This window comes from Hippopotamus amphibius, chromosome 4 (assembly GCF_030028045.1).
Source record: "Hippopotamus amphibius kiboko isolate mHipAmp2 chromosome 4, mHipAmp2.hap2, whole genome shotgun sequence".
Classification (NCBI taxonomy): Eukaryota; Metazoa; Chordata; class Mammalia; order Artiodactyla; family Hippopotamidae; genus Hippopotamus; species Hippopotamus amphibius.
In genome coordinates this window covers 38,744,598-38,764,467 of record NC_080189.1, presented here as the reverse complement: position 1 = coordinate 38,764,467, position 19,870 = coordinate 38,744,598, and the positions used below count along the sequence as shown (strand labels likewise).

The 19,870-nt window shown below is 39.3% G+C and overlaps 1 protein-coding gene and 1 pseudogene across 8 annotated transcripts in view; both read right to left on the bottom strand.

Annotated features, from left to right (window-relative positions):
- Positions 1-4,980: 4,980 nt before the first annotated feature.
- Positions 4,981-6,059, bottom strand: LOC130851576 (mortality factor 4-like protein 1; annotated as a pseudogene).
- An 8,848-nt stretch (positions 6,060-14,907) lies between these two features.
- Positions 14,908-19,870, bottom strand: part of DOCK4 (dedicator of cytokinesis 4) — a 444,122-nt gene continuing 439,159 nt past the window's right edge. For 5 of the 8 annotated variants that reach the window (XM_057733986.1, XM_057733987.1, XM_057733988.1 and 2 more), the window contains one exon: positions 14,908-17,852. In XM_057733986.1, the coding sequence (XP_057589969.1) occupies positions 17,412-17,852 (441 nt within the window). In that variant the 3' untranslated portion in view covers positions 14,908-17,411. The remainder of the gene's footprint in view (positions 17,853-19,870) is intronic. The other 3 variants (XM_057733990.1, XM_057733993.1, XM_057733994.1) reach the window with 3 other exon arrangements.

Sequence of the window (19,870 nt, the reverse complement as noted above, 5' to 3'; positions counted from 1 at the left end):
TAGTTCCATGGGGAAAAAAATGATCACAACATTTAAGCTAGTAATTCCAAGTGTGACACAGGTGACACAGACACCTCATGGTAGAAAATAGAAAAGAAGCTTAATGTAAAATCCAATCTTTGAGACCTTTTGTGGCCACCTCTGGTACTTGGGATGCGCTCAGGCCTGATGGGCACCACAATATGTTTTGTTTTGTCTTTTAACTTATAAATTTATTTATTTTGGGATGCGTTGGGTCATTGTTGTTGCACACAGGCTTTCTCTAGTTGTGGCGAGTGGGGCCTACTCTTTGTTGTGTTGCGTGGGCTTCTCATTTTGGTGGTTTCTCTTGTTGCAGAGCACAGGCTCTAGGCGTGCAGGCTTCAGTAGTTGTGGCTCACAGGCTTAGTTGCTCCACAGCATGTGGGATCTTCCCCAACCAGGGATCAAACCTGTGTCCCCTGCATTGGCAGGCAGGTTCTTAACCACTGTGCCACCAGGGAAGTCCCCACAACCTGGTTTTAACGCATGTGTCTAGTCAGCCAGATGTTTCTGGGATCATCATATCTGATGGGGTTCCCAAGGCTCTGAAACTAAGCCTCTTTGGGCTTTTTTTTTATGTAGGAAGAGGAAACATTTTCATCTTCTTGTTGTTTTTAGTGGAATATCAACATTTTGGGGGGTCATATTTGAAGTGATGACTAGTCAGTGAGAAAGTGCTGGAGCATGATGGAAAGCATGAGAAAAGATGGTACAAAGAGAGGGCAAATTGCCATCTAGAAACTAAAAATATAGATGGAGGGGCTCACTTAGGACCAGTTCGTGAAGAAAGATATCTCTGAGATTATACCTCCATGGGCTTGAGTCAATAGAAGTCTGTTTGATTCACTGTCAGTTCTTTGGAGATAGAAATGTTTGAAAACTTGGCTCATTTCTACTGGAGAAGAGCTTTTGAGCAATACCAAACAAGGGTCTCGGAGTCCAAAACTTTCTGTGATGAATCTATGTAGGTGTTATAATGAAACCTCCCAAATGTAGGCTAAGGTCTGAAGAAGTCAACTTTACAGTGTGGGTCAATGAATGGGTCAGGAAACTCCACCTCATCTCCCCCCAACCCACGCCCCCTGGAAATTCTGACTTTACAGAATAGGAGGAATAACTGAGTATTCTGACCAATGCAAAATAAAAGGTCTCTAAAGACATGAGCAGTAGTATATTTTAGGTAGGAAATTGTATTGGGCTACAAATAAGAAAACAGCTAAAGTAAAGTATTCCAAAGAGGAATGCATCAAAGGCCATTACAGCGATCTGCATTACACAGACATCGGGGTTATATATTGTGCTGTTTCGATTTCTGACTTTCACTTCCCCTTAACGTCAACTACTCACACCCACTGCACCCTCCTGACTGCCGATCCCCCAGAACTGCTCTGAAATAATCCCCAATACTCTTCTCTTGGCCCATCACTCCCTCTCCTTCTAGCTCTCATTCCTTCCACATCCCCTCTTTGGCTTTATCCAAACGTCCTGTCACATTCTTTCAAGTTTGTGAGACCCCCCGCAAGTTTTTACTTCCTTCCCTGCCTGGCCTAGCCTAGCCTAATGACCCATTGCTTTACACGTGTCTTTGGGCTTTGGTCTTTCATGCTCTACTAATTCTCAACTATGGTGAACCAAGATGAAGGCGACTTTCATCCGCCTTCCTGGGAGCTAGACCTTGGCCACTGAATGCTCTTGGAGAAAGTTACAAAATTGCACCAACTGGTGCCATCACAAAGTTATGATCTCTAATCTCAGCAGGTCCTCCACAGCCTGGTAGTTCTTAAAGGTGTTTAAACATCACTAGCTCCAACAAATTTAGCCAAAACTTCACAACTCTCCTCAGGCCTACTTTACCAGCTCGCTGTCCTTACTCTCAGCAAGTAATTCTCTGCCTGCTACATGGATAAAATGGGGCCACTAGCAGTAAATCGTATAAACTCCTACTACGTCTCTAAAAAAAAAATACTGTTCTATATTCAGCATCAAGAATTCCTGATGAAGAGGCAATTCTCCTTTTCATCCACCCTCTGAATCCCTTCCCATTTTCGGGAACATCTTCACCTACACTATAGGCCAACGATTTCTTTCTCAGTGCATCCTATTATTTTCTGTTGCAGGCAGATCTGTTCTATTTGTCCTTCCTGCTTCTCCACAACTCTGCCTTTAGTCAGATCGCCCTTACTGCAGACCGCCATGGGAGCCCCTAGCTGGGCTTCCTGCTTCCTCCATTCTTCACTTCTTCCAGTCTATCCTCTTCACCACTGTGAGTAATCTGCACAGCAATCTTTCTAAAACATAAGTTTGAGCATGCTTTCTTCCTGCTTAAAATCCTGTAGAGGCTCCTTATCACCACTAGAAAAAAAGTCCAAGCTCCCCAGCATGGCAAACCATGCTTTTCATAGCCTGTCCCTGCCCACCTCTTTAGCTTCATCTCTCTACTCAGTTTGCTACCAGGTGCTCCTGCAATCAGAGTCCACTTCCCATCCTCTAAACACTACATGCTTGCTGCCAGGTCTCTCCTTGTGCAGGTTTCTCTTCCTGGAATGTCTTTTCCCTGTCGTGTCATTCTTGGTGGTTCTTCAAGTCTTTGATCAAGGGGTACCACCTCTATGAAGCCTGCTCGGTCCCACTTTTCCCCAGTACCCCTTAGTCTAGGTTAAATGCCTCAAAACTACCAAAAGCATCCTCCTCTGACTCTTTTATGGGCCTTATCAAGCCTTATCATGTATTCATCTTTTTAGCTAGTTACTTTTTACTGAAGTAAATTAACCATAGAAAAATTGAAAATACACACAAGAAAAAAGAGAAAAACCCAAACCTAAAATTTCTCTGCCCAGATTTAATCAATACTTACTTTTGGGCATATATTCTAGAATATATTTCCAAGTATGTATATACAAATAATTATTTGATAATGGGCTTATATTGTTTATGCTGTATTACACTTTAAAAATGAAAATTTTATATCAAAATTTTTTAGTTAGCAGTGTTGTAAATATATTACCATGTCAAAAAATATGCATGCATTTCATAATTTTTAATAGCTTCTGAGAATTAGTGTATACATCTTTTATTAAAGCTATTCCCTATAGTTAGCCACTTAGAATATTTCAAAATTTTTTCTTATAATCAGTGTTGCAATGATTATACATAAATGTGTACATTTCTGGTGAGGGTATTAGAATAAATTTTTAGAAGTTCAATTTCTGGATCAAGGAGAATTTTAGAGAGTGTTGTTAGTTATTTGTCCAATAGCAGAATCATCCTTTGTTTAAGGATTGGCCTATTTCTCTTCCTTCCCATCAGGGTAGAGACTCCTACCAGCTGGAAACTTTGTCTTGTTATTTTCTATGTCCCCAGGACCCTTGGGAGTATCACTGCCTCACATCAAGCATGTCAGATTCATGCCATCTGGCTGATTGCCCTTTTCTGGGAATGAGGAAACACAGACCAGATCAGGATCATCAGCCCTAGACAAACATTGTTCCAGTGTTTTCATGGAAATAAATCAACCCCACAGTATGATACAACAGGGTGTTGAACCTATATGTTTTGAATGGGATATATATCATGTAAATTCTGCATTTATGGGCCTTGCCACTCATTTGCTAATTAATCACTTGTTCACACACTTCATGGAACTTCTTACTTTTTTTTTTTTGCTAATTAACATACATACCTCCATTTTTTCTCAATTAAGAAGAAATTCCTGGAAAATGGGAATGATTAACTTCTTTGTATGCCTATAAGTTTGTGCTCTTAGTAGGCCCTCAATGAATATTTTTAATTACCCCAATAAGTCTAATCTTGATCATGAAACTGCTAGGGGGAGGGACACGGGGCTCATTCTGCTAATGTTTTCCACCCCTCATAAAGAGCCAGATAAGAGAATTAACTGCCTTTCACAGTGAGCCCGTAGCACACTCATTAAGTATAGTTGGAGGTGACTCTGCTCAGTGTCACTCATGGGTAGGAATGAGTGGATGGTCTTGCCTGAGGCAGCGGGTGGGCATTGCTGGGAGTCACATAGGAGGTCAAGGACCATTTCAACACCTCAAATAAATGCATATTTACTGTTGCCACCCTTCAACCCATTAGTTTCTTCAGCACCATGTTCCTACTATCGATATTTTATGCATCTGACTTGAACAAATTTTCTGAATAACACCCAGCCATCCACCAATTTGAAGAATATGGGAGTGTTCTTTAAAAGCTAGTAGCAGGAATATGGGAGCCATTACCCACTCACCTGGTTGCTCAAGTACTTTTGACTTGAAATTTGTAGCAATCAAGCACTCAAGGTTCAAAATGAACTCCAGGCTCTTAGTCTAGAAAGTCTTTGAAATCACAGCTGAGCGTGATGAGGTAGAGAGGAAGAAGTAAAACAGGTTGAAACTTACAAAATGACATAAAATTACTATGAAGAGACTACATTTCACTAAATACGTGAGGTCAAGGTGACAACTAATCAGCTTATTTCTGTAAATTTTGAATATTTTATTTTTTAAATTTTTAATTGAAGTATAGCTGATTTACAATGCTGTTAATTTCTGCTGTACAGCAAATTGATTCAATTTTATATATATATTCTTTGTTTTTATATTTCCCATTATAGTTTATCACAGGGTAGTGCATATGGTTGTTTGTGCTATACAGTAGGACATTGTTCTTTATCGTTTCTACATATAAAAGCTTACATCTGCTAACCCCAACCTTCCACTCCATCCCTTCCCCAATCCCCTCTCCCTTGGCAACCACCAGCCTGTTCTCTATGTTCACGATTCTGTTTCTGTTTCATCGATAGATGCATTTGAGTCATATTTTATTTTATTTTATTTTTTTTGAGCTGTAACCCCTTTTATTTTCTCTGTTTAAAATCAAACAGAAAACAAATGTCAATTCTGTTATACACTAACATTTCCAAAGTACATAATTTGTATAAGAGAAGGACTAAAACAAAAATGTGTTTACAGAGATCCAAACATAGTGAGTAGAAGCGCCTCACACAGCCTTCCGATGGTACTCTGGAGGAGCCACTTCATAATCGCTGGCACTAAACAAAGTTGCAGAATTCTTTGCCAGGTATTTTAGGAAATCATGAAGATAATTCAGTAATAAAGCAAGGCTCTTCTCATCCAGAGGTGTATAGGCCAACATTGCTCCAATTCGTACAAATAATCTCAGTAGATGTGGTGCTCCATACACCTGGGACATGGGCGCATCAGGGTGACCTGCGAGGATTTCAGCATACTGTGGTCTCTCAAATTTGTAGAGCAGCTGAGTGCCCAACATGACATTGAAGTATTCCTTTATCCCTACCACAACTTCATTAACAGCATACTCCTTATTATCTGTGTTTCCTTGAGATTTCTTGTAATTTGCATAATCCTCTAGAATGGAATCCACATTCTTCTTGGCAGGAAGATAAAAGAGCTGTTTTTGCCGGGTAATTAAGTCCCAGTCATCAACAAGCCATGGTTTTAGCTCTTCAGGAATCTTTACTTTAACTTCAACTCTGTTCATGAATGTTTCCTCATTCTCAACAGTAGGATCTACTTGGGCCCTTTTCTTGCGAGGAGGCTGAGGTGTCTCACTGGTACTACCACCATCTCCATTTCCAGGTGTTTTCTGTTTGTTCTTTTTTGTTTTCACTTCAACATTTTTCTGCTGCAGACCAAGAAGTCTTCTTTCCAGGGGCAGCCCCTCTCATCTTCCCTTCTGCATACTGCTCCTGATTGGCTTTTTGAAGTTCTCTTTGTTTCTGCAAGTTGGTATCCATGTATTTGAACACTCTGCTTTCTGGAACCCATTCATCCCAATTTTTATTCCAACCACTGTAATGTATAAAGTACTTCACTTGTTTATCCTTTATGGCAACCTTTACACACTTTACTTCATAAAGAAGAGGTCCATGGAAGCACAGCACTCTCTCACCCTCCTGGAATTTAGGCTTCGGGTCCTGCTTCGGCACCATTTATAAGTGATTCGCTGCCGCCTCCTCCTTCTCCCACCACCCCCGACTACCGCCCCCTACTCTCTACCCCCTGAGTCATATTTTAGATTCCACACATAAGTGATATGATATAGTATTTGTCTTTCTCTTTCTGACTTACTTCACTTAGTATGGTAATCTCTAGTCACATCCTTTTGACTCTTGGATTAGGAGTATTAAAAGCAATTTCTGCATCTTTCCCATCTTATTTCATCAAGAGTAATGGAAGCCCCAGGCCCTAGTCCCCTACTCACACCCATACAATGCTCCATGCAGAGAGCTGGGCTTCCAGATCGACTGCTCTTACCCTGATTCCCAGCCTTTGAGATTTCATAAAGCAGGACAATGAAAAACAAATGTGGGACAGTGATAAGGTTGTTACCTTTTATTTGTGTAAGTAAAGATATTGGGGGGAAAACTCTTCATCTACCACCACTAACTGTTCCAAAACAGAACACTGTAGCACCCTGGATAAAGAAGATCACACAAAGCAAAATCCTTCCCAAGTTGACAATTGGAAATTTAAGCCAATATATTGATATCATATTGTTCTTATTTTTCTCATTTTATAAAAAAATGTGTGAAAACTTCACAGTGAAGCAACATTGGCATTTGAGAAAGTCCATTAGCCCACACAGGCACACTTGCCACTTTGCCCAACCACACTCCTCCATGTGCTTCCTTCTGTCTCCAGTCTGTCCTGGACCACCACTCTCCTGCTCCCCTCCCTGAGTACCTCTCCTCCTCTGCTTACACCCATCCTTATTCTGAACCCCATGGAGTACCGATTCCATTGTAGGCCAGTACCCCTTTTTCTTGCCTGTTACCTCTATTTCTCCCCAGTTCTCTCCTTTAAATTGCATCCTAGATGTTCTGATGACACTCCATTCCCTGTGCACCCCAACATTACTTAGTAGGAGGAATCAGTCTACCCCACTCCTGGGAGTTTGATGATTTCGACCAGATCCAGGCCTGAGGCTGCTCCTGCTTCTCCTGGTCCAGGATTTTCCCACTTCTAGGTATATTGAAAAGTCCTTGTATCCCTGGGATAAATTGTACTTAATAATGGTGTATGAACCTTTTAATGTATTGTTGGGTTCCATTTGCTAGCATTTTGTTGAGGATTTTTAAGTCTGTGTTCATCAGTGATGTTGGCTTATAGTTTTCTTTTCTTGTGGTATCTTTGTCTGGTTTTGGTATCAGGGTGATAGTGGTTTGGGAGTGTTCCTTCCTCTGAAATTCTTTAGAACAGTTTCAGAAGGATAAATGTTAACTCTTATCTAAATGTTTAATGGAATTTGCCTGTGAAGCCATCTGGTCCTGGACTTTTGTTTTTTGGGAGTAGAAATAGTACTTGTGATTGGTCTGTTCATATTTTCTATTTCTTCCTGGTTCAGTCTTGGGAGATTGTACATTTCTAACAATTTTTCTATTTCTTCTAAGTTGTCTATTTTATTGGCATATAGTTGCCTGTAGTAGTCTCTTATGATCCTTTGTATTTCTGTGGTGTCCATTGTAACTTTTCCTTTTTCATTTCTAATTTTATTGATTTGAGCCCTCTCCCTCTTGTTCTTGATAAGTTTGGCTAAAGGTTTATCAATTTTGTTTATCTTTTCAAAGAACCAGCTCTTGGTTTCATTGATCTTTTCTATTGTTTTCTTCATCTGTATTTCATTTATTTGTTCTGATCTTCATGATTTCTTTCCTTCTACTAACTCTGGATTTTATTTCTTCTTCTTTCTCTAGTTCCTTTAGGTATAACCTTAGGTTGTTTATTTGAGATTTTTCTTGTTTCCTGAGCTAAGGTTGTATAGCTATAAACTTCCCTCTTAGAAATGCTTTTGTGCATTCCATAGGTTTGGGATCTTCATGCTTTCATTTTCATTTGTCTCTAGGTATTTTTTTTATTTCCTCTTTGATTTCCTCAGTGATCCCTTGGTGGTTTAGAAGCATATAGTTTAGCCTCCATGTGTTTGTATTTTTTATAGTTTTTTTCTTGTAGTTGATTTCTAATCTCATAGCAGTGTGGTTAGAAAGATGCTTGATATGATTTAAATTTTCTAAAATTTACCAAGCCTTGCTTTATGGCCCCACATGTGATCAATCCTAGAGAATGTTCCATGTGCACTTGAGAAGAAAGTGTATTTTGCTGCTTTTGGATGGAATGCTCTATAAATATCAATTAAGTCCATCTGGTCTAATGTGTCATTTAAGACCTGTTTCCTTATTGATTTTCTGTCTGGATGATCTGTCCACTGATGAAAGCGGGGTGTTAAAGTCCCCCACTTTTATTGTTTACTGTTGATTTCTCCTTCTATGGCTGTATTTGCTTATATATTGAAGTATTCCTATGTTGGATGCATATATATTTACAATTGTTATATCTTCTTCTTAGACTTGTTCCTTAATCATTATGTAGTGTTCTTCTTTGTCTCTTGTAAGTCTTTATTTTAAAGTCTATTTTGTAGCAAAATATTAAAAGGAACAAAGGAAAAGCAACAGATAACATACAAGGGAACTTGCTACTCCAGCTTTCTTTTGATCTCCATTTGCATGGAATACATTTTTTCCATCCCCTCAATTTTAGTTGATATGTGTCTGTAAATCTGAAGTGGGTCTCTTGTAGACAGCATATATCTGGCTCTTGTTTTTGTATCCATTCAGCCAGTCTATGTCTTTTGGTTGGAGCATTTAATCTGTTTATGTTTAAGGTAACTATTGATATGTATGCTCTTACTGCCATTTTGTTGTTTTGGATTTGTTTTTATAGGTGTTTTTTCTTTTCTTCCCTTACTCTTTTGTTCTCTTCTCCTGTGATTTGATGACTAACTTCAGTGTTGTGTTTGGAACCTTTTTCTTTTGTGCATGTGTATCTATCATAGATATTTAGTTTGTGGTTACCATGAGTTTTGATATAGCAGTCTATATATAAACAAGATTCTTTTAACTTGCTGGGCTTTTAAATTCAAATGCATTTCCAATATCCTGCATTTGTGCTCTCCTCACAATTGCTGGTTTGGGTATCATAGTTGTGTGCCGTTGATTTCCTACCTTTACTATATGTTTGCCTTTATTGGTCAGCTTTTCCATTTATAATTTTCTTGTTTTAAGTTGTGCGCTTTTCTTTTCCACATAGAGAAGCTCCTTTAGCATTGGTTGCATAGTTGGTCTGGTAGTACTTAGTTTTCTTAGCTTTTGCTTGTCTGTAAAGCTTTTGATTTCTGTTTTGAATCTGAGTGAGAGCCTTTCTGGGTAGAGTATCCTTGGCTGTAGGTTCTTCCCTCTCATCACTTTAAATATATTGTGCCAATTCCTTCTGGTTTGCAGAGTTTCTGCTGAGAAATCAGCTGATAACCTTATGGAAGTTCCCTTGTATGTTATTTGTTGCTTTTCCTTTGTTGCTTTTAATATTTTTTTCTTTATCTTTAATTTTTATCAATTTGATTACTATGTGTCTTGGTGTTTTCCAACTTGGGTTTATCCTGCCTGGGACTCTGCACTTCCTGGACTTGGGTGACTGTTTCCCTTCCCATGTTATGGATGTTTTCAGCTATTGTCTCTTCCAATATTTTCTCAGGTCCTTTCTCTTTCTCTTTTCCTTCTTGGGTCCTTATAATATGAATGTTGGTACATTTAATGTTGTTCCAGAGGTCTCTTAGACTGTCCTCATTTCTTTTCATTTTTTTTTTCTTTATTCTGTTCCATGGCAGTGTTCACCATTCTGTCTTCCAGCTGACTTATCCATTTTTCTGCCTCAGTTATTCTGCTATTGATTTCTTCTAGTGTATCTTTCATTTCAGTTATTGTGTTATTCATCTCTGTTTGATTGTTCTTTAGTTCTTCTAGGTCTTTAAGTATTTCTTGTATCTTCTCAATCTGTGCCTCCATTCTTTTTCTGAGATCTTGGATCATTTTTATTATTATTACCCTGAATTCCTTTTCAGATAGATTGCCTATCTCCATTTCACTTAGTTGTTCTTCTGGGGTTTTATCTTGTTCCTTCATCTGGGACATATTGCACTACCATTTCATTTTGTCTAACTTTCTGTGATTGTAGTTTCCATTCTGCAGGCTGTGTGGTTGTAGTTCTTCTTGCTTCTGCTGTCTGCGCCCTGGTGGATGAGGGTGTCTAAGAAGCTTGTGCAGGCTTCCTGGTGGGAGGGACTGGTACCTGCCCACTGGTGGGTGGAGTTTATCCCTTTGGTGGGAAGAACAGTGTCAGGGGATGTGTTTACTGGGCAGGTGTTTATTCAGGAAGACTTTAAGCAGCCTGTCTGCTGATGGATGGGGCTGTGTTCCCACCCTGTTGGTTGTTTGGCCTGAGGCATCCCAGCACCAGAGCCTTTACAGGCTGTTGTATGGGACCACGTCTTGGTGAGAAAATGGAGGTCTCCAGGAGGGCTCATGGCAATGAGTACTTACCAAAACTGCCGCTGCCAGTGTCCTTGTCCCTGCAGTGAGCCACAGCTGCCCCCTGCCTCCACAGGTGACCCTTCAATACTAGCAGGTAATTTTGGCCCATTCTCTTATGATATCACCACTTTTTTCCCTGGGTGTGCACGAGACTCTATGTGTGGCTTCTAAGAGTGTTTCCCCCAGTCCTGTGGAATTCCTGCAATCAAACCCCACTGGCCTTCAAAGCCAGATTCTCTGGGGGCTCCTCCTCCCCTTGCCAGACCCCCAGGCTGGGCAGCCTGATGTGGGGCTCAGAACTTTCCTGTAGGAGAACTTTTGTGGTATAATTGTTTTCCAGTTTGTGGACCACCCACCTGGTGTGTATGGAATTTGCTTTTATCACAATTGCACCCCTCCTACCATCTTGTTGTGGCTTCTTCTTTGTCTTTTGGTAGGGTTGTTCAGCAGTTGTGATTCTGGTGTTTGTGTAAGAAGGAGAGCTCACATCCTTCTACTCTGCCATCTTGTCTCCTTCTCCTATGCTAACTGTGTGCATATGTGTTAAATCCTACTTTTTTTCATTTAAAACACTATTAGTTTTTCCTTCGTGTTACCAGTCCTCAAATACTTCTTTCAAAAGAGCATATACCATTCTTTTGTTTGGTTGTCATATTGTATGTAACCATCTCCATACTAACATTTCTATGACTTTAAATTTTGCCTGTTATTTCTCCATATACCTATGCTGCATTTTGAATTATTTTCTTCTCATAGATTTCCAGTATTGAGTTACAGCTCAAAGGACATGACCATTTTTTAGATTCCAGATCCCTATTGCCAAACTGCATTTCAAAAACATTATCCTAATTTAGTGCCACCTGCTATATCAGTGAGGACAACTTGTCACCATACTCTTCCCAGAACTGGGTTCTGTCATTTTATACATACAGCTAATTTCATAAGTAACAAATGTTACTTCATTGTTGTTTTCATTTGTTAATTTACTTTGATTAGTAGTTCAGTTAATTATTTTGCCAAATGTTTGTTTATGTTCATCTTTTGTAAATTATCTATTTGCCTGTTAGCATATTTTCTCCCTTCCTTCCAATACTTATGCCTCAATAGTCTTAATTATTATTTTTTAAAATCAATTTAGATGAATTCTTTATACAGATATTAACATTGTCATATTTGGTACAAATGTTTTTTTAGTCTGTTTGCTCTTTTATCTTGGCTGTATTTTTCTCTGACTTACATAAGTTCTGAAATTTAATGCCAACTTGTAAATTCTTAAGCTCAGACAGTTGCCTTACCAAAAGGAATAAAAGAGAGGGAAAAGAAAAGTTATCTGAAGTTGGTAAACATTTAGTTATATTTGTTCTTCTCTTCAGGTCCAGCCATCAGATCAGTTCCACTAATTAGATCAAAGGTCACAGCCAGATCCCCCCTCACTTCCTCATTGATAAGGAAGGATTCAGAGAGGTGAGGTGGTATCAACTCATGGGTAGAGAGTTTAATCCTGATGAGGGGAGCTCCTCCTTTTCTGGGTTTGGAAGAAGGATTTGGGTAGGTTGTGGGTGGTGAGGCAAGAAGTTGGGATTCAGTGAGGGGAAGGACAATGGGTGTACCAGGAGACCCTCTGTCAAATTTCACTACAGGCTTGAATTTAATGCTCGCCATGTATTTACCCCCCCCTTTTAAAATAAACTAATTATTTGCTAATAACCTAATGTTCCCCCTCTTGAAAGGAAATAACATGGGACTGTTGACTGTTGTTCCCATGTCTGTTGCACTAAGACCTGTGTGTGCTTTTATCAGGATGAGAAAATTCACATTAAAATTCACGCAAAAGGAACTTGTAACCTGGTGATACAGAGTTCTTTTCAGACCTATCTAAAAATTGTTTCTATTGGCTGCTTAGTGCTGCTACTAAAGAACAAAGAGGAGCCAGTCCTTTAAACTCATTGCAAATGACTGAACAAACAGGCTTTAGTCATGAATGGAATTAAAATCTGCTTGTATTACTGCCAATCACTTCACCCAGAGGAGTTTCACATGGGACCAGAAATTCCTCCCTTTTACTCCCTACTACCTGCCACACCCACGCCTTTGAAGTAGAAGTCTCCTAGCAAACTCTATGTGCTTCTCAAAGAGCTCCAAATCCAGTTCTGCTTTGGACTTGGAGGGAACAAAATAAGCAAGAGGAGTGAAACCAGTGTGGTGAGTATCTGAATGAATGTTGTAGAAATCATTTTTTAAAATCTCTTGAAATATATCACAGTCAAAAACAAAACCATTGTGGAAAATGGGAGTTTCAGGCAACATTCCTATCCTGCAGCCATTTTCACTCCAGAGAGGCCATTATTTTCAAGTTATTTCTACTTTTTTAATTTAGATATAAGAGCAAAAATTATCTTAATTTGCTACTTTTTGATTGTCTTTAAATTTTAGGCATTATTGATTGACATCCCTATATGGAAGATGAGAATTTGTTATTCTCCACATATACAAATTCCTTCCTTACCCTCATCCTTCCAACATAATTTGGAGTTATAGAAATATATAGTTTACATTTCCATGACTATGTAAATATTATGTATAGCTGACCCCCATGGTATACTATAATTATGTTCACTTACCGAAAGATTTTTTTATTCTTTCTGGGGTTCATTTTTTCCCCCTTGATTTGCATAGCTGTCTAGGTACCTCTCTCATCCATCCCTCAACTATCTTACAAAAGTATAATCTGTTAGTAAGTTCAAACACGTCAAGCATTTCATCAGCCTCATCTTCTTGGGAACATTTCACTCAGCTGATGGTGGCACTTATTATGGCTATTCAGGTCAGTGTCCTCACTTCTAGATTTTTGGCTTCTTCACTGATTGTGAATGACAGGGGTAAACTAGATAAGTGAGATGGTGCTTGTGTTCAGAATATTGGGGATTTTCTAGTATTCTATACAAATAGAGGATCTAAAATGCCTTGCTAGCAAGCTGATCTCTGAGATGAAGTATTTTCAGTAGGTGCTATACTAAGTGTTACTGCCTGTTACTTTAATGTTGTCTCATCTCTCCTTTTCATTTTCTTGTAGGATATCAACTTCCTTGTACACAATTCTGTAAAATATTTAATTGGTTTAGTAACATTTTCTCAAATTTTAGGTAAGGCAGCAATATTTCCTTACCATATAGGAAAAAAATTACTGCATCAATAGCCAATCTTGGAAAAATATTGCCAGTGGCACTACAATTGGTACAACTCTTTTTGGGAAATAATTTGCCAATATGCAAGATAACTACAAAAATCATTCTTCCCTTGCCTCTGCAATTTTAGTCTAGGATTCTGTGTTAAGGAAATAATCCAAAACATGGAAAAAGCTGTATGTCAGAATAGTCCCAGTGGTATTATTTGTAGTAGTGAAAAACTGGAAACAATATCATGTCCATTAACAGGGGAATGGATAAGTAAATGGTGGGAATATATACTTGCTTTTTATGTACATGTAACAATATGGAAATACTTACCATAACATTAAACAAAAAATAAGAGTAGTTGATCTGGGTACACTGTGATTACCACTATGTAAAATATACATGTTGAAAACTGAAACCATCTACTCTATGCAGCTTATGTCTACATGAACATGACCTCACTATTCTGATGTTTGCTGGCATAACTTTATTCTTCTAGGAGTCTCTTTACCAGATAAATAAGTTTAGTTTTTATAACATAATTTCTCAACAGACCCATTAAATTGTCAACAGAAAGTATCAGTTAAGTTTGTCCTGAGTCTCTGAACCCCTCAATTCTGCAGTTTCTAACCAACTTTCAACAATCATATCGTGATATTTACCCAACCTTAAGGCCTGCTCATTGAAAGATCTACCTTAAACAAAATTCCAGAATTACAATAAAATCTGATCTTGCCCCTGCCCCTCTGAGACACTGCCAAGGCTCTGCTGAGGTGGTGCTCTCCCTTATGGCAGTGGGCAGTGATCTCAGCCCTGTATTATCAATAGATTGTGTTGGGATGCTTGGGGAACCAGCACTGGACAATGTAAGAAAACTATGCAATATGTGCATTGAGAAAAAGACAAAAGGGGTATGTAAACATAATAGTTATGTTAGGGGATTGGTATTCTGTCAGATTTTCAAGTCTTTTAATGGTATTCTTATGCAATGAGGACAAGGTTTATTTCAGTCAATAACTAAGAATTTATTCTGGTAAAGCCATCTTTTAATGTGTAAAAATCAAGTAAAGGCAAAGCTGTGCAACATGTTATTTTCCTTATTGTGTTTTGTAGAACAATCAGTATCAATCCAGAGAGAAGACTACTAAGGTAGGAAAAGAAGCTATTCATATTGTAATTAGGCTTATAGAATCGAAATAATTGTGGGTTCAGTGGTAGTGAAAATGATCTCAAAATGCTCTAAAGTCACTTAATGTTGAGAAATAATCAGGAAGACACTGACAATGACCTTTAAATGGGTTTTGGCATTTAATGGAACAGAGGCTTTAGACAGTGGTTTGCTTAGCGTTGAGTGACATAAATGTTGTACTCTAACACAGCATAGATGTATCTCACAAAATTAAAAGCCGGGCTTTATTAACAAATCTGGTAGTCATTGGATTTTGCAGTGTTAAATGTATTTCCTATAATTTTATGAAAATCAGGGCGAAAGCAGGCATACAGATAGTTTGTCCAGCTGGCAAAAACAGCGCTCAACTATTCCTTCTGTACACCTGTCAATTATTTACACAGCTTCTTTTCCAGGTAAAGACATGCTGATGACAGGAATAAAGACAGAAATATCAAGATTAATCAGGTAATTTTATTTAATATTTACCATTCAGCAGCAACCAACATGAACATTTGGGCTAAAAGAATCTCTTGAAATGTTCTGCTATATAGCTGCTTCAGAAATACACGCACATAATCGACTGTTCATTGCCAAAAACATTAAAAAAAAATGGCTTCAAGAGCAAATAACACTGATTTATACTGTGCCCAAGCACTAGTCAAGGAATCTATTAAATTACAGAGGAAAAGGAAATCAAAGAAGCTTTGTTATCTTATGCATGTCACCTTATTTAAATGGAAGGAAGGCTTTACTTCTTTAAAGCAACAGAAATATGAATCTTCCTATATATATAGATATATATGTATATACTTAAGGATGTGATTACAAACACAAAGTGTTATCATCAAAAGCAAAAGCTAGTTCAAGAAATTTCCAATTGAAAAACTTGCAAGATACAAAGCTAAAATTCATGTTCCTTTTCTCTATTATGAATACTTTCACTAAACATAAATATTTTAACATATATTAATTTTTCTGACATTCAAAATTGTAAAGTCAATATGGCAGAATTATTGTTAAAAGCACATATGTACAAATATTCTTTTTCCATACATAAAGTATTTGGCATAATTATAACAATCATACTGCCTCCACAACAGTTTGCTTTTATTTTTACTTTTTTTTTTTTACACATAATGGTATCTCTTATTAAAATTAACCAGTTATGTACAAAAATACTTGAACATTTATTATAGAAAACCTCTATAACCAGCCTCAACAGCATATACCTGCTGAATGGTTTTATTAAGGGAATATAAAAAAGTGGTCACTGCCTTCCAGGTAAGCTATCAACAGAAACACACACAGTTAAACTAAAATGAGCTTCCCAACAAAAGAGGGAAAATATTCAACAGTATGATTTAAAATACAGTTCATATCTATTGTCAGTTGAGTGTTATAAACAGTCAGTAAAGAAAACAAAGATACAAAATACATTACTACATACAAGGTGCTTTTTTCACACTCCTACAGACTGTGGCATTAGCGTCCCTATCTAGATCTAAGATGCTATGTTGCAATATTCAAGCTAGAGTGGTCTGTAGCCATCCTCCTTCAACAAAAGGACAATAGGATTAGCTAAAAAGACAAGCTCCACTGGTAATAATGGAGAGTTGTGAGGAATTTCTTATTTTGTGCAGGATTGAAAGTTAATGCCCTTGCCTTTTGAAAGTCCTTTTGTCATTTAATCATGCTAATATCTTTTCTCTACGGTTTTTTTTCTTCATTTACTCTATTGATTTAATACTGTCCTGTATTGATTCCTGAATTCTTGTTAATGGGACATGTTAATTTGTGCCTACTTAATACATGAACATCTGCTTTTCTTCAGTGACAAATTTGGTAGAGGAAACTATCAAGTAAGGAAGCACAAGATTCAAGTAAACATTTCTCCTGGGGTCTTTTGCTTCATCTACCTGATTGGAACTCTGGAAGTAAACTGCACCTTGAAAAGACATACAGTAGATACCATGCTGTCAGGGCACTAAAGGGTTTACCATCCAATTGGTAAAGTAGCATTTTAAGAATGTAGACAGCAGTCAAGGTCAAAAGCAACCTTAAAGAAGTATTTTGTTTCAAGAACAATACTTCCAGTCCCAATCCTTGCAACCCCTTAAGAGTACTGTCTCACTAGCCTGCTTTAACTTTTAATTCGGAAGATGTGCATTCATCAGCCTGTTCACAGAAAGAGCCAGAAATCTCACTTTATTGACAGAAGTCTCCTAAAGTAAGGACCATTGTGTTAGGATGTGCACTTACTTAATAAGCTTTCTCAAAGTATCAAGTATTCAGTAAAAAGTATACAACATTATCACTTCGTATTGTTCGACAATATTGTATTGGTTTTAAGATTAAACTATGTAAAAAAAGTGAACATAAAAAGATACAAAAGAAGGCTTTATCACTATCACTTTCAAATGAGAAACGCTGCAATGAAATTCAGCTATATGTGGAACATCTGGCATTTGAGATCAGTAACTTAACATTGTGCAACATTCTATTAATAAGCGAGTTTTAATTCCATTCACCTAAAGACAAATCTGAGTAAGTTATTAAAGTGCCTACACTAAACGCCTTCTCACCATACCTCTTATTTCTTGTAAACGGCAGAGAATTCATCGCAGGGAAATAACAAAAGGACTTACAACTGGGAGACTTTCCGGGGCAGGGGCCTGGGCCGTGGGCCGGGGTCCGTCCTCCTGGTCCCATTCTCCAGGTGGCCTGATCTCGCCGCCAGAGGCTTGGGGGGCAAGGCGGGCGGCTCGGCCGTGACGGGGATGGAGAGGCTGTGAGGTAGCGGGACCGGGCGCCGCAGAGTCCGCTCGTACACGCTGTACGGCGGCGGGGTCTTGCTCTCCTTGCGCACCGGCTCCTCGGACCCGCTGTAGCCCGAGCCCGAGCCCGACCCCGGAGCCACCAACTGTTCGTTCACCTGATTTTCAAAGCCTGAGGTTTCCGACGTGCTACACCGGCTGAGGGACGAAATTCCACTGCTGTAGCTGCCGGACAGGACGGGGGAGTTGGAGATGAGTCCCGGGGAGTGATACTCCACTGGAGAGGGGGTGAAACACGGCACCGAGCCCTGTGCAGAGTGGAAGCGGGTGGGGGGTAAGACAGCAGAGTCACTGACCCTGTGATGAGCTCAGCTGTGTCCCCCTCCAATCCACAGGCTGAAGCCCTATCCCCTCTCCCCACTGCCATGTGACTGCATTTGGAGGCAGAGCCTTTAAAGAGGAGGTAAGTGAAAATGAGGCTCTTGGGGGTGGACTCCAATCTAATCCGACTGGTATCCTTTTAGGGAAAAAAAAAAATCGGACACAAAGAGACACCCAAGATGCATGCACACAGAGAAAAGACCCTGAGGACACAGGGAGAAGGTGGCCGACTGCAAGCCAAGGAGAGAGGCCTCAGGAGAAACCGAGCACGGTGGCACCTTGTTTTTGGACCTGTAGCCTCCAGAACTGTGAGACAACAAATTTCTGTTCTTAAAGCCCTCCCAGTCTGTGGGGTTTTGTTCTGTCGGCCCTGGAAGACTCACACAGACACCCAGACTCAAATCTGAGTACTGTTGTGGCTCAGCCCCTGACATACACATCAGGTATTTATCTGCCGGGGCCGCCAGTCATTCAGTTCACCTCAGTGCCCACCGTACTCCTCCTCGTGGTCAGGAAAGAAGGGGGATAAAAGTACTCAGGGAGAAAAGGCAGAGGCATATCATGAGTCCCATCGTTTGAAAGAGAGGAAACTGGCAAAGAACAAAACCTGTTGGAGGTACCAGTTCCCTTTCTAGCTCAGCAGAACCACTGGAAGTTCTAGCAACAACGGCTCACTTTGTTGCTGGAGAGAATCTTTGAAGCTGAGCAGCGGCTGTCCCCTTTAGATGGAACATGAATTCTTCAGTTTCCCACCATCCCCACCACATGCCATTGAGGCCTCCTGACCTCCTTCGCTCATTTGTTAGCTGTCTAGCCCCGGTGGCATCAGAATTTGCTACTTCCCCAGGGGTTCCACGGGGAAATACTGCATCCTCTGTGCTCCTTGAATCCATTCAAAGTATATCAGCTTCTTAAAGACTTATAATAAAGCAACCTAAGTGACTTTGCTCAGCCCAGGGTTTCTTAAACTTACTTGACCATACACCATTTTTTTCATTTATCACATAAATGGCCTATAAAACCAAGAAATGTTACCCTAGACTAACTCTACCTTGGTCTCTCTTTTTAAACAAAACAATGCTGGTACACAGAAATCCTTTCATTTAGCATGAGCCTAAAGTTAAGCATGGCCAATTAAGAGATTTGAATTCACTGGAATTTTTTTTTTTTTATTAAAAATTAGATCCTAATTTCAAAATAAGGCAGGTAAGCTGACTCTTCTCCATGGGGTTAATACCATCATTTAATTTAAGCTGATAAAACTATCAGTTAAGGAGTTTTCTGCATTCTAAGCACAGCAAAGCTAGTAACTTGGTAGCACTACGCCCTCTAATGTAACCCAGGAGTTACAACAGCAATGTTCCATCCATTTTCTCTTCAAGCTCGATTTGTAAAGATATGGCTATGAGGCTACCTATGGCCAGTGAGAACACAGGCAGGTCTGCTGAGAAAGAGTATACACCACTTTGCTGACTATTGGGTGGCCACTTGAACATTTTTAGCCCTTCGGGTCTTTCTAATTTTTAAGAATCAATTCCTACTCATTACTAATCTGCAGAATCAAGTTAAAAGATGCATATGTGAATTCCATAGCAACCTGTGGGGCTCTTTGGGAGCAAGGGGAAATGCAACAGTGTGGAAGTACCATGTTGCTTTTGTTCCTATCACATCAGCATGACAGTCTGTGGCTTCCAGGGTGAATGCAGTCCCATGCACTTTACAGTTAACAGCTGCTCTGCAGAATGACAACCAAACTACCAAATAACGTGCACCCAGCAGCAAATTTTGACATCAGAAATATTGTCAATGCAAACAAAATGAGACTTCTTTGCAATTTTTCTCCATTTTGGGGATTTTCCTTCCAGATTCTCAATTTCTACCAGCAACAATCCTCAGCACCACAGATGCACGGGATCACAACCTGCCCCTGTGTGTCTGTAGAAGC